At 44.0% G+C, this 15,017-nt stretch overlaps 1 protein-coding gene across 1 annotated transcript in view; it reads left to right on the forward strand.

The window, feature by feature from the left end:
- LOC137519014 (carbonic anhydrase 13-like) overlaps positions 1-15,017 on the forward strand; it is a 52,698-nt gene that overhangs the window by 21,770 nt on the left and 15,911 nt on the right. The window contains exon 2 of the mRNA XM_068237588.1: positions 4,225-4,422. Coding sequence (XP_068093689.1) covers positions 4,225-4,422 — 198 coding nt within the window. The remainder of the gene's footprint in view (positions 1-4,224; positions 4,423-15,017) is intronic.

The following is a 15,017-nucleotide window of genomic DNA, read 5'->3' on the forward strand; positions in this document are numbered from 1 at the left end:
GCATGTGACAGGCAGTGCTTTACCGCTCGATAATCAATACACTGAGTTTTATCTCCACGATAGAGTAAGTTACATCATTTACATCTATTGACTATATTTGTATGACTTTACCAAGCTTATGTTTGATATGCTGTTTTCAGCACATGAAAGAGTTTGCCATATTCAAGACTGGATTTATAATTCTTCTGTATGTTATGTGCAGCAGCGCACCTCCCATTCCATGTGTAGCCCCTCCCCATCCATGTGTAACATCCATGTACTGCAGCATTTTTATTTTATGTATGGCTCTCTTAGACACCAGCTTCCCTTTTTCATGTATTGCTTCATTTGCAGCCTTTATTAGGTGCCCCCTTGATCTGCAGCCGCCCAAGGCCCGGGCCTTTGTGCCTATTCCAGAAATCCGGCCCTGGCCATATTAGAGATGGATGTAGTACAGCATACGTTTATCACAGGTGCTTGATCATTTCAATGCAAGTTGTAAGGATCGCCTCACTTAGTAATTATAAAAGCTCTTTTTATTGAATCCTTACTCTCAAACTCAGTCCTGCAAGGCTGTAATAAATACAATGGCATGTCTACACAGTGACAGCCCGATGTTTCAGGAATAACCCTTCTACAAGCCGTGCAGCCATATGGCTGAAACAGTTTCAAACAGTCCCGTTTACATACCTCATCATGTAAATGAGAATTTGGAGCCGGCCAATCAAAAGAGAGCCTTATGGACCTGATGGGGATCTTTGCATGCATCCAGCAGGGCTGAATTTTAGAGCTATCATTCAATAAAAAGAGCTTTTATAATCACAAAAGTGGTGCCAATCCTTACAACATGCATGGTTGTATATTCCTCTATATGCCTAGAGGTATGGAGGGGTTTGGGGCCAAGGTACACTTGTATGTCACTCCAATTATCAATTTTGAGTGCTGTTCCACATCTGGCTTATGATTATATCAATACACTTTGCTTTGTGTGCCTCAGCTGGGAGCACATATATACTGACAGGAAACTGAAATGGATATGGCTGCACAAGGCCTGTGAACAGATATTTTGAATCCTGATATACTGTACCTCTAGCTGTAAACAGTCCTACCACATGCATAACACTCTCACTGCAGAAGGCAAGAGTATTGAGAATACAAAATCAGAACATTGCTATATCTACAGCTAAAAAAGCTGTTTTAAATGTTTCGCTTTCACCTTTGCACTATAGACACGTTACAGTATCCCCGACAAAGCCCCCATTTAGGGAGGTGAAACGTGTTGGGTCTTTGAGGGGTGTTTTGCACTAACTTATTGCTGGAGTAGTAAGGCTGAGAGCTGGGGCTCTACCCAACTGCCTTTACTAACATTTACATGTCTAGTTAGCTACATTGGGAAATAGTCACCATTTCCCATAACTCGTTTTTAATCAATTATCTATTAAAAGTTACGTTTTCATATACCAAGGTTATCATTGTGTGATTTATAATCCCGAGTCAGAAACTTTTGTTTCAGTAGCAAAGTATTGTACCTTGTCAGCTACTTGCGCAGCAAGTCTAACCACTTAGTTTAATCAATAATTCAAGTATTATATTGAACCAGGTAGTATTTCACTTCCTGAAGACACACAATGCATATTACAGAAACAGGCATCTCCCCTGAGAGGTTTATTACCAACTCCTGTTCTGCTGATAACCTGATATTTTTTCAAAGTAGAGCCCATTAGGGCCAGTTTCCACTATCCGGTGTGTGTCTTGCAGGACGCATACCAGCATTTGAAGTGGTGCAGGCACACATACAAATCGCTTAGATGTGTCACGCACAGCTAGGGATTCAGGTGTGGGCTGCAGAAATCAAATACACACCTCAGTGTGATTTCAATGCTCGACTCGCCTGCAAGGAAATGCCGATTCAGGACAGGTTCGGGCCACTTTCGCCCTATGGGCTTAATTTATCAAGCTGCGCTCTTAAAGCAGTGCAGCTTAATGAGAAGAGTGCGAGCTCAGCGCACGCTATGCTGCGGTAGTGCAGCGCAGCGTGCGCTGGTAACTTACGCCCACTCCTTGTAACTAACGGCCGCTCCACTCATCCGGCCCTGAGCACCGTCAAGTCTAGTAGCTTTCTAGAGAATTGATATGCCCAATAGGCTGCCTGTCACTTGACAGTCAACCGATTGTGCCAATCAACATGCATGGATCACATCCTATAAAGACACTCGACCAAAAGGGGCTCAGGGTGGGATGAGTGGAGCGTGCATAAGTTACCAGTGTACACTACGCTGCCCTTTAGCAGCACAGCTTGATGAATCAAGCCCTAACCGCCCCTAAGTGCCTTTCTTTCCATGGCAGAACTGCTCCTTTTAAGATTATTGACCCTTGCTCAAATAGACTCAGGAGCAGAGACTAAAGGTGGCCATTACTCAGACGACTTGGCGGCCGATCCACCATCCAATATGATTATTATAATCGAATTGGATGAAAGCAGCCAAGTACATGCCCGACCGACAAAGCAACCAATTTCGGGACGGAAATTGGTCACATTGTCGATAGCGTATGCTGCAAGATGTCGGGCCATAGTTAATTGGGTGCAATTACCCGACGATCGATGAAACCATACGCCGCATTGCCGATGTGCCCACCTAATGCCCGCCATGCCAAAGTGTATACATTACCTGTCCACGGCCTCTGCTTGTCCCCTGCTGCTCCGGGCACATTCTGCTCTTCCGCAAACACGCATGCCCCACGTGGTTGCCTACATTTTGGCATGGCGGGCATTAGGGGGCACAGTGATGAGGCAGCATACAGGGCCGATTCCAGATCGATTTCAGCATGAAATTGAACGGGAATTGGCCTGTGGTATATGGGCAGCTGACAGATCTCTCTCTTATCAGATTCGATAAGAGAAAGATTTATTTTTTGATCGAATCTGCTCATACATCGCTATATGTATGGCTACCATAACTGACCTGGACCACATTTTTCGCCCTGTGCTGAGATCATGCACTTGACTGTGTAATCTCAGTCCTGATCTTCTCAGCACGAAACCTTTTTGTTGCTGTGCATTTCTCCTAGATGTGATTATGTGGGGGAAAGAAAGTGGAGGTAATTACATTAATCCTTTATTTACATTCCCTGGAGCCTTCATGAACTGTTATGGCTTAAAGCAAGCATAAACTGAAAATAAACTTATATGTGTAGCGACAATGATAAATGGAACATTCCTAAAGTCTCATATTTTTTATTTTCAGTTTAAGGGCTGAATTTGTAAGACTAAATTCTAAGCAGCAGCCATGTTAGTCTATAAAACTCCACTGTACTGTAAACCAAAAAAAAAGTAATAGATATCTGAAGTTTACAGCCCTGTCTTGTTATCAGCAGTGTTTCCTCAGTCAAATAGAAGGGTTTTGGCTCATGTTTACTTTTCAAGAGAGCCGTGGCTGCATTGGAGTGCTTTAAACTGCCTAGTTTGATAGAATAACTAGTTTTTAGCCCTTGAAATGTAAAAAAAGGGTCCCTTGTTACTAGTAGGATAAGTACTATATGAAAAGAGAATGAGGGAAAGAAGTAATGGTTTGTTGTGCATTCTAACTCTTTCCTAGTCCCCCAAAAAATGTTAATTTGTTGCTCTTATTATTCCTGTTGGAGAAATTTACCACTACCATTCCAGACGCTGGGACCCATATGCAATTCACCTTTCCTCCTGTGTTTTCTCCTAAGTGATATTTTCATATCTTGTCATAAAATGCCCTTTAAACCACCAGCAAGCAAAAAAATATTCAAAATAATCTTGATAATAATTTTTCAACTAGTTTTTGGTACTTTTTCAATTGCAAAGTACTGAAAAGTTATTTTAAAAAGAAGTTGAAAAATTATGTCCCAGGAGAAAACTCAAGAGAAAGTCAATTGTATATGGGCCCAGGATCTTATTCAATTCACTTTTTCTCCTTAGTTTTCTCCTAGGAAATTCCACAATTTTTCATCTTCTGTTTAAGATTGCTTTTCAGCACTCTGCAGTTGAAAAGTACTAAAAAGCAAATGAAAAAGTACTTTCAAAATAATTCTGAGGATTTTCTTGGTTTCTGGTAGATGTATTGAAAGGAGTGAAATATCATGTAGGAGAAAAGTGATTACAGTAAGGTGTTGAGTGAGGCAAATTCTACTAGGTGGTAAAAAGCCCAAAAAGAAAACAGTGATACTTACTTTTCCACACCATGTCACCATATTCTGTTTACTTTTTTTTTAATGCAGGCCCTGAAGTCTGGCATGAGTTGTTTCCCCTTGCCAATGGAGACCGCCAATCACCCATCGACATCATAACGCAGGATGCCAAGTATGATCCCAGTCTGACGCCTCTGCACTTCGATTATGACCCATCATCAGCAAAGGTTATTATGAACAGCGGCCATACATTCACTGTGGAGTTTGATGATGGAGAAGACAGATCAGGTATGATGGGCAGTTTGTGTGCGCATGCTTTTGTTTCTAACAGAACATTAGGGTATGTTACTCTCAGCCCTTTCCATTATTTATTGTGGCAGGTCTTCAGTGTTTACCAAGCCTACCTAAAACTTGATGGAAAGGTTTGTAGATGTTGTAAGTAAAGGATTTTTGCACACAGTGCCGCTTCTGTCTCAGTGGTCATGCTCCGCCTCCTACTATCAATCATGAGGATGTTTGCGTATGCTAATAATAGTAAATGGTAGCAGAACTGCTCTGAGCTAAATGGAAACAGCTCCTCCAGCCGCGTACGTACAAAAAGGGCGCCTGGACAAAAAGGGCGCGGGGTGTAAACTCTAAATAATAATTAATCATTAATAGGGTTTATAAAAATAGTGTGCTATATTTTGTTTACAAATAAAGTTTAACAAAATTATAAATCATTAAATAATTTTTATAAAATCGGAAATTGTGAAAACGTTAATCTTCCCTATTTCTAAAGTTAAACTTATAATTACTTTTATTAAAAAAACAATAATATATGTTTAATTGTTATAATTGTATATTATTGTGAATAACCTTCATTTATGGTTTGTTCTTATAATAAAATCTGAAAATATTCTTTATAACGATGATATAAATATAAGTACGTTCGTAATAAGTGTTGTAAAACATTAGTAATTATTACTAAAATTTTACTAAAACTATACCTAAGCCTACTCTTACACAGAACCCTCCCTGTACCTATCCCTAACCCCTAGACCCCCCTGTTGGTGCCTAAACCTAAGACTCCCCTGTTGGTGCCTAAACCTAAGACCCCCCTGTTGGTGCCTAAACCTAAGACCCCCCTGTTGGTGCCTAAACCTAAGACCCCCCCTGTTGGTGCCTAAGTAACCCTCCCTGTACCTACCCCTAACCCCTAGACCCCCCTGTTGGTGCCTAAACCTAAGACCCCCCTGTTGGTGCCTAAACCTAAGACCCCCCTGTTGGTGCCTAAACCTAAGACCCCCCTGGTGGTGCCTAAACCTAAGACCCCCCTGTTAGTGCCTAAACCTAAGACCCCCCTGTTGGTGCCTAAACCTAAGACCCCCCTGGTGGTGCCTAAACCTAAGACCCCCCTGTTAGTGCCTAAACCTAAGACCCCCCTGTTGGTGCCTAAACCTAAGACCCCCCTGTTAGTGCCTAAACCTAAGACCCCCCTGGTGGTGCCTAAACCTAAGACCCCCCTGTTAGTGCCTAAACCTAAGACCCCCCTGGTGGTGCCTAAACCTAAGACCCCCCTGGTGGTGCCTAAACCTAAGACCCCCCTGTTGGTGCCTAAACCTAAGACCCCCCTTTATTATGTGGATAATAATGTTTTACTAATTATGGATGCAAAAAATATATTCCAATTTACATTACGTACTGATCGCTTTATTTTGTGAATAATGTTCTAAAAACAGTAAGGGATAAAACTTTAAATAAAAAAATATATTCCAATTTACATTACGTACTGATCGCTTTGTTTTGTGAATAATGTTTTAAAAACAGTAAGGGATAAAACTTTAAATAATGTTTTAATTATTTAAATAAGATAAATATATTTAGTATTTTCATAAACGTTATTCGGCACGGGTGCATTTTATAAACGTAAATGAACACAAGCTCAGTTATAAATCATTAAACAGCTCCGGGCGCCGTTTGTAAACTTTATTTAGCTCCGGGCGCCGTTTGTAAACTTTATTTAGCTCCGGCGCCCTTTTTTCCTGCTCTGCGCCCATTAAACGTTATTTATTATGGGAGTGAATGGCGGCGCCCTTTTTGTCCACTAGCTGCCTGCGCCCTTTTTTCCCAGCTCCCCTCCAGCCAGTCACTTCCACTGGTGGTAAACCTTTGCCAGGTCTAACCCAGTAGCATAGTGATAAAAGGGTTGTGACTGCACCAGGGTTCCTGGACCTCAGTGGTCCACATTGTGCCCTCTTCCAATGTCTGCATTAGCACTTTAATGGATGCAACCCCACATTGTGTATTCCCTTTTTATTTAAGGTAAAGAATCCAAAATTGCATCCTATTCAATGCTGTCTGGCTTTAACAATAAAACGTTTTTGTAAATTAAAACCTATTAGGTATTTAATTCAAAATGTGTAACTTTTTATACTTGCACTTGATAAAGAACTACAAACATAAAAGAAGTTGCGTTATAAAAGGAGTTATTTTATTGTTGCATTCAGCAGACCACATTGGCACATTCTGTCCTTGACTGTTGACCATGTTGGGTTCTGCTGCATTTCAATCATACCATAAAACCGGCATAAATCAATAACTTTCTTATCTGCTGTGTCAGATGCTATGTAAGGTCATTAATGCAGAGGGCTAACAATACAGAAGTAGAGACAACACACTTATCAGCCTGGCAAGTGGGAAATTCACTTTCAAATAATTATTTAATCTCTTATTATCACAAACTTAGCATCACACACTTATTATCACAAACTTCTGTGGATTTCATAAAATAATAAAGATGCAGTAGTGTAGCAGCAATAGGCAATGTAGAGGTTGCAACTGCACCAGGGCCCCTGCATATGAGAGGCCCACACAGGGCCCGTGTAATGTGTACAGGTAGTCCCTGACTTATGAACGCCCAATTTACGAACTACCCGCCGATACGAACGGCATGGATTCTCTGTTTCCATGGGAACAAGTAAAAAAAATTTCAAATTGGACTTGTAGTTTTTGAGAAAATTGATTTTAAAAAAATCAAAGAAAAAATGGCTTTTAAACTTGTATAAACAGGTACAATGGGCAGATGTGACACAGAGGGGGGCACTGGAGGCACAGGGGGGCACAGAGGAGGTAAAGGGGACAGAGATGGCACAATGTTCTGACTTAAGAACAGATTCAGGTTAAGAATGAACCTACAGTCCCTATCTCGTTCAGTAACCTACCTGTATTCACAAAACATGTAAACAAAGCACCTAATTGTCACCAAGTAGGTTCGTAGTTTCATAGCACATAAAAATAACTCAAAAACAGCATTTACATTTAATAAATAAATACTTAGCTACAGAATGATGGTCAAATGTCCAGACGTCTTTTAGCTCGAGAAGTTCACAAATAGTCCTGAGGGGCCCATATGCCCTGATAGACATCTCAGGGTCGGGGGCCCAGGCAAAGCTGCTAGCAACAGTAGTCATGGTGCTAGTGATATAGGGGTGTTGGCCACCTTTTATACCCGTACAGACAAAGACACAGTTGCAGCCAATCCTTAGTGGTCTTCGGACACCTTTCCTTATAAGGCTATGGTCTTCTGCCCCGCAAGGTATATAACGTATTACGTTTTATATTACATATGTACGTAAAAATATTTTCCATATTTCATTATAACACTGATTAAAACCATAGCTCCCAACTGTCCCTCTTTTGGAGGGACAGTGATGTGACGAACATTACGGAAAGTCGTGCGCGTAAACGCCAACGATTTTCGCATGGTCGTGCACAGTTACTGTCAGCCCTGGGTAGAATAACAAATACCTTTCTTTTGCTCTTCTTCTGAGAGCATTGCAGAGAGTACAGTGACCTTCCCCCCACATCCTGTTCAGGTCAGGAAGGAATTTAGCAAGTGGCTAACTCCCCTGGGGAGCAGCCATTTGGTCGCTCAGCTCATCTCCACCAAACCAGCTCAAACTGGTTGAGATTCAAAATTTCCCTCCAAGCTCGTAGCTTCACACAATGGGAACATTTACTTTATTAATAAATCAAAATAGGTTTGGCACAGCAAGACCAAAATTACATTTCCTGATACCTAGGAAACAGGTCTATAATTCACATGAATTATCATTCTCTAGCTATCAGGAATCAATAGAGAAACCACTTTATCCGGCATGCGTGGAGCGAATTCGTTAGACTAGGCATGTATAGCCTCATTTAATACAGAGTCGCATGCTGCTTATGAATATGGGCTCAGATTTGCGAGACACTAATCTTGGGCCGAGTCACACAAATTATTAATAAATTGGTACATTTCTTGCTCTAAGTCTGAGGGTGGCAACCTGGCTTCCAGGAGGGAACCCTGCCTTAAACACACCTACTTTCCAGGTAGTAACCGCCCCAAAACTGAGGTCAGTAAAAAGTGTTTGCGAGGAACTCCGCCTCAGTTCTTCAATTTCCATCGACTAGGGAGGTCCAGACATGTGCTCAAGAAGAACCGGGCGCATGTTGTGTACAAAGGACTTTTAACCTGAATGCCTACCTTTAAACTGGACTTTTTTTCTTTATGATTCAAATGGACTGCTCAGCTAACTAAGTATGAACTTTCTGATTTTATTCCTTTTATTTTTAAGCTCTGTGTTTATGTGTTAATAGGTGTATATAACTGTATGTAATGCATTTTTGTTATTAAACGTTTAAAAATCGTTTAGCGGTTATGACCTGTTGCTGAACATACACAATCGTACCTATTCTCCTGAAATCGCTACCCTGTGTTTAATAGAAGTATACACTTATAACCCGTATGCGAGAACCCGTCCCAGATATAACGATCTGACCCAGGTTCCTGCATACTGCTAAGGGTTAATAGAGCGTTCTCCAAGTCCTAGTATAATTACAGTAGCGGGCTGTGTAACTCGCTTGGTGGCAGATCTTTGAATTGTATGTGTGTGGAGTGATTCGGTTGGTATCAGAACGCTCCCTTCGTGAGTCAGTTCATCAAATTGCGAACGCGGGTTACCCTTCGTGATGAACAAATGACCGTGTGAGAGGATTTCTGACGTTGATCGACTGACCCACCCGCAGACCGGCCTAGCGGTCTGTGACATTGTTTGGCAGCTTACTGGGATTTGTGTATGTTCAGAACATCAACGGCAACGTTATTTGATTAACCTGCCAGAACAGATCAAAAATCTGTGGTCGATAACCGGTGCATTACCATTTATATAGACTAAACGTGTAGCACAGAGTTCCCCCCCAATCTCTTTTGCTATCCTATCTTTTATTTGGCAAAAATGGCTGCAGCAAGATACAAGAAAATGTCAGTGGCAGACCTAGTAAACTTGTGTGAGGAAAAAGGCATTGTGACTTATAGAAAAAAGAAATCGCAATTGATCGAGGACTTGTATCGACTGAATACCCAGCCGGAGCAGATGCTGGGAGAGCACACTCCTGGTTCAGACGGTGCTGTAACTGGGGCAGAGGGAAGTGAGCGGTTGGAGCAAAGCAACCCACTTCCAGACCCAGAGGAAAACGGGACCGCGTCTGAACCAGTCGCTGTAACTGCTGAGGAGCATGGTGGCCGGCAGGAGCCCGCCCATGCCAACCTGTTCTGTCTTCCTGATGCTGGAATGCAACCTGGATTACAAAGGCTGTTGGAGACAAATCCTGAGCTGTACATGCAGATTGTCAGAGAAAACGCTGACAGAGCAGAACGAGACGCTGACCGTTTAGAACGCCAGGCTGAACAGGAATCCTCAGAACGCCGGGAGCAGGCAGAAAGGGAAGCGGCAGAGCGCCGGTGGCTTGCTGAGAAGGAGGCGGCAGAGAGAGAATCCGCCCGCCGACACGACCTGGAAATGGCCAAACTGCGAGGGCCAGGCCAAAATCCCTCGCAAAGTGCTCCGGAAACCCGGCCCACAGCAGGCCCGTTTGGGACTCCAAAGTTTAAATTCCCAGAAATGGAGAAGGGAACCGACCCGGACACTTATTTACACTCCTTTGAAAAGACTTGTCGTCAGCATCATCTGCCCCAGGAGCAGTGGGCGAGATATCTGACACCCAACTTGCGGGACAAAGTGCTTGAGGCGTTTGTGGACTTACCCGCTGAGAAAGACAATGACTATGCTGCGATAAAAGCTGCAATTATCGCCAAATACCAGTTGACCCCAGAGGTCTATCGCAAAAAGTTTCGCTCCCTGCAGAAAGGCCACACCGACTCTTACACCGACCTGGAGAGTCGCCTGCTGACCGTGTTCAGGCAGTGGTCGCCGGGCCTCAAAAAAGACTCTCACCAAGGTCTTTAGGACCTCATCGTGCAGGAGCAGTTGCTGAACTGCTGCACTCCAGATGTCCGGCAGTTTGTCTTGGAGCGGAAGCCTGAATCCGCCAAAACTGCCGCAGAACTTGCAGACACTTTTGTGGCCACCCGTGTGCCGGACAGCTGCAAACCTCCAGCCCAGAGCTGGAGAGGGGGGAGACCTATGCAACCCAGCTCTCCTCCCCCTGCTAACCGTGGGAATCGGGTCCCACAGCCACAGAGGCCGATGCTGCACCTGCTACTCCTTCGCCTGATGCCACATATGTTCCGAAGTGTTACCGCACTGTGGACAGCGAGGACACCTCAAGTCTGCCTGCCCCGAGGTGAGGACGCCGTCTCCAGAGCCTAGCGCAGAAGTGGCTAGCGCATCCTCTACTGCACACGCATACCTCGTCATGGGAGCAGCAAATCCTCGACTTTCCGGAAATCATCAAGTCATGGAAGTTAACGACCAGATCGCTGTTGGTTTCCGCGACACAGGCGCAGAGCTTACCTTGGTTCACTCTCATCTTGTAGCTAGGGAGAATTTCCTGCCTAATGAGAGTGTCACACTTGTGGGAGTTGGTGGCGCACACGCACGCATCGCCAAAGCTCGTGTTGTTCTCGATTGGGGAAGGGGCCGCCAGTCAAAAGTTGTGGGGGTGACAGATGACATCCCAGTGCCTGTGCTGCTGGGCACCGATCTTGGCACCCTACGATCCTTTTATGAACCTGTGACCAACACCCCGGATTGCCAGTCTAGACCCACTCAAGTACTGTACAAGCTTGGGGTGGGACAGAGGGAGGCAGCCAGGGTAATGGTACCTAGCTCTCCTAGGTAAGGAGGCAAGGAAGCGGTACCTGTTTCTAATGGACAGCTGTCTAATCACGGTTTGTCTGATTCTAAACCTGTCACTGTTGTTCCAGATACCTGTGTACATGATGTGAAAAATGAACGTAACTGTGATGTTAATGTTGTACCAGATGTTGCCAATAGCTTTCATGCTGAATCTCACAGTGCTAAAAATGATGTATGTTTAAATGTGACAGTCTCTAATCTAAGAGGTAACAGTCTTGTTTTGCCTGGGTCATATCCGTGCAGGGCAGTGGAAGCAGGCCAGGTGTCAGAGCAGGCAGCTGGGGGCCTAGACCTCCCCTCCTGCTATGACAGCCAGAGTGCTCCACCATTGCCTGCTGTTAACAAACAGCTGGTGGAGACAGGCCATGCCTTCCCTGTCTCACCCTTGCATGTCTTCCCCTTGCAGAAGCAACCCAGTGCAAAACTGCCCAGAGGTCCACCCTATATCCTTCCTGGAGAAGGGGCAAGCCTCGCCACCCAGGTGAAGGCTGATTCGTTTTTTAAAAGGTGCTCTAATGTCCACCTAGGTTGTGCTGACCAAAATGTTGTGCCAAGGTGTAGTCAGTTAGAGCAAGGGTATGCCACGCTGCTTCCAGATTCGCAGGCTGACACCCGAGAGTCAGGAAGTGACCCGGATGTCAGCCAGCGACTCTCTCCCTTACAGGAAGCGCTATGCAAACCCAGCCAGGCCTTTAGAGGTAAGCCTGTTGGTGTGCATCGCACCGTCCGCAAAGCGGACACTGGGACACACCGGACCATGAGGCCTTATGCTTCTGGTGAGTTGTCTAAAGGGCAGTCAGATAACCCGTTCAGTAGCTAAGCGGCGCGTAGAGCGGGTCTGGCAGACCCACTCTGTGCGTCCGACTGGTAGGGGAGAGATGTGACGAACATTACGGAAAGTCGTGCGTGTAAACGCCAACGATTTTCGCATGGTCGTGCACAGTTACTGTCAGCCCTGGGTATAATAACAAATACCTTTCTTTTGCTCTTCTTCTGAGAGCATTGCAGAGAGTACAGTGACCTTCCCCCCACATCCTGTTCAGGTCAGGAAGGAATTTAGCAAGTGGCTAACTCCCCTGGGGAGCAGCCATTTGATCGCTCAGCTCATCTCCACCAAACCAGCTCAAACTGGTTGAGATTCAAAATTTCCCTCCAAGCTCATAGCTTCACACAATGGGAACATTTACTTTATTAATAAATCAAAATAGGTTTGGCACAGCAAGACCAAAATTACATTTCCTGATACCTAGGAAACAGGTCTATAATTCACATGAATTATCATTCTCTAGCTATCAGGAATCAATAGAGAAACCACTTTATCCGGCATGCGTAGAACGAATTCGTTAGACTAGGCATGAATAGCCTCATTTAATACAGAGTCGCATGCTGCTTATGAATATGGGCTCAGATTTGCGAAACACTAATCTTGGGCCGAGTCACACAAATTATTAATAAATTGGTACATTTCTTGCTCTAAGTCTGAGGGTGGCAACCTGGCTTCCAGGAGGGAACCCTGCCTTAAACACACCTACTTTCCAGGTAGTAACCGCCCCAAAACTGAGGTCAGTAAAAAGTGTTTGCGAGGAACTCCGCCTCAGTTCTTCAATTTCCATCGACTAGGGAGGTCCAGACATGTGCTCAAGAAGAACCGGGCGCATGTTGTGTACAAAGGACTTTTAACCTGAATGCCTACCTTTAAACTGGACTATTTTTCTTCATGATTCAAATGGACCGCTCAGCTAACTAAGTAAGAACTTTCTGATTTTATTCCTTTTATTTTTAAGGTCTGTGTTTATGTGTTAATAGGTGTATATAACTGTATGTAATGCATTTTTGTTATTAAACGTTTAAAAATCGTTTAGCGGTTATGACCTGTTGCTAAACATACACAATCGTACCTATTCTCCTGAAATCGCTACCCTGTGTTTAATAGAAGTATACACTTATAACCCATATGCGAGAACCCGGCCCAGATATAACGATCTGACCCAGGTTCCTGCATACTGCTAAAGGTTAATAGAGCGTTCTCCAAATCCTAGTATAATTACAGTAGCGGGCTGTGTAACTCGCTTGGTGGCAGATCTTTGAATTGTATGTGTGTGGAGTGATTCGGTTGGTATCAGAACGCTCCCTTCGTGAGTCAGTTCATCAAATTGCGAACGCGGGTTACCCTTCGTGATGAACAAATGACCGTGTGAGAGGATTTCTGACGCTGATCGACTGACCCACCCGCAGACCGGCCTAGCGGTCTGTGACAAGTTCCTCTTTGGGAGCCCTGTCCCTCTGTCCCTCTTTCCTCCTCATTTGTCCCTCTTTCTATGTAAATATATATATTAATCTACTCAAAATGTGCTTAATTGACTCTAAACTTTATTCCCATCCTTTAACCCCCTTGCCGGTCCAATTCCCACGGCAAGGGGGCAGCGCAGCACTTTCTTTTAAATTTTTTCTGTAAAATCATGTAGCGCTGCGCGGCGGGTAGCGGCGAATCGGCGGCGAGCGGCGGCGATCGTAATATACACGCAGCTAGCAAAGTGCTAGCTGCGTGCAATAAAAAACAAATTATGCAAATCGGCCCAGCGGGGCCTGAGAAATCCTCCTGCGCAGGTTACCCCGAGCTGAGCTCGGGATAACCGGCAAGGAGGTTAAACTGATATATCACTAATTTTAATGTTAATATGAAGGAAAATGAACCAGGATAGAAAGGACTAGTGTGGTTTGAATTATAAAACAACATATTTTTCTTATGAAATCTTTACGGTATGCATGACTAGGAGTGGGACGGGGCATGGCTTAAGTGTCCCTCTTTATCATCTCAAAAAGTTGGGAGGTATGTAGAACTACAGCATCCTACAGCCTGTTAGGACAGTTAGGAGCTTTGTCAACATAATTTAAGTAGTTTACCACAGCCCTACTGAACAATAAATCAAACACTTTTTGGAAATTGTAGGTTCAGTAAATTTAGGCAGTTAAAATCTGACAGAACCAACAGGTTTTGGGCCAGTCCATCTCCTCATGGGGGATTCTCAGGGTTTTCTTTGTTTTCAACAGTATTTCCCGAACAGCAGTTGCAAAGTCTAACTGACAAAATAGTGTGCAAGTGATTAGGGAGGCCGGCTGGTATCTTACTATATTGGCAGTTAAACTGCTGTTCAGAAAATGCTGTTGAAAACAAAGAAAACCCTGAGAATCCCCCATGAGGAGATGGACTGGCCCAAAACCCGTCGGTTCTGTCAGATTTTAACTGCCGTGGTCCTTTAAGTGACAGACTGGTATTAATAGATTCTTTAGTGGCAGGTGGGTAGTGATATTTATGATAGATAGATAGATAGATAGATAGATAGATAGATAGATAGATAGATAGATAGATACTATGGCTGAATAGAGTACTGGTTAATGGCTCTGCCTTTGACATGGGAGACCAGAGTTCGAATCCTGGCTAGGTCAAGTACTCAAAATTCAGTAAGGAGTTCAAGGCAAGACTCCCTAACACTGCAGGGTGGCCTCTTGAGCGCGTCCCAGTGGCTGCAGCTCTTGAGCGCTTTGAGTCCGACAGGAGAAAAGCGCTATACAAATGTTCGGATCGGATTATTATACTAGTGATAGAAAATTGTAGTGATAGACACTAGTGGCAAATAGGTGGTAATATTCAGACTCTTGTGGTTGTTAGATAGTGATAGGTAGCGATAGTTAGATTCTAAGCAGATAGTGATCGGTAGATTCTAGTGGAAGACTGGTAATGACAAGCAGCTAGCAGGTGAC

Source organism: Hyperolius riggenbachi, chromosome 5, assembly GCF_040937935.1.
Source record: "Hyperolius riggenbachi isolate aHypRig1 chromosome 5, aHypRig1.pri, whole genome shotgun sequence".
Lineage (NCBI taxonomy): Eukaryota > Metazoa > Chordata > Amphibia > Anura > Hyperoliidae > Hyperolius > Hyperolius riggenbachi.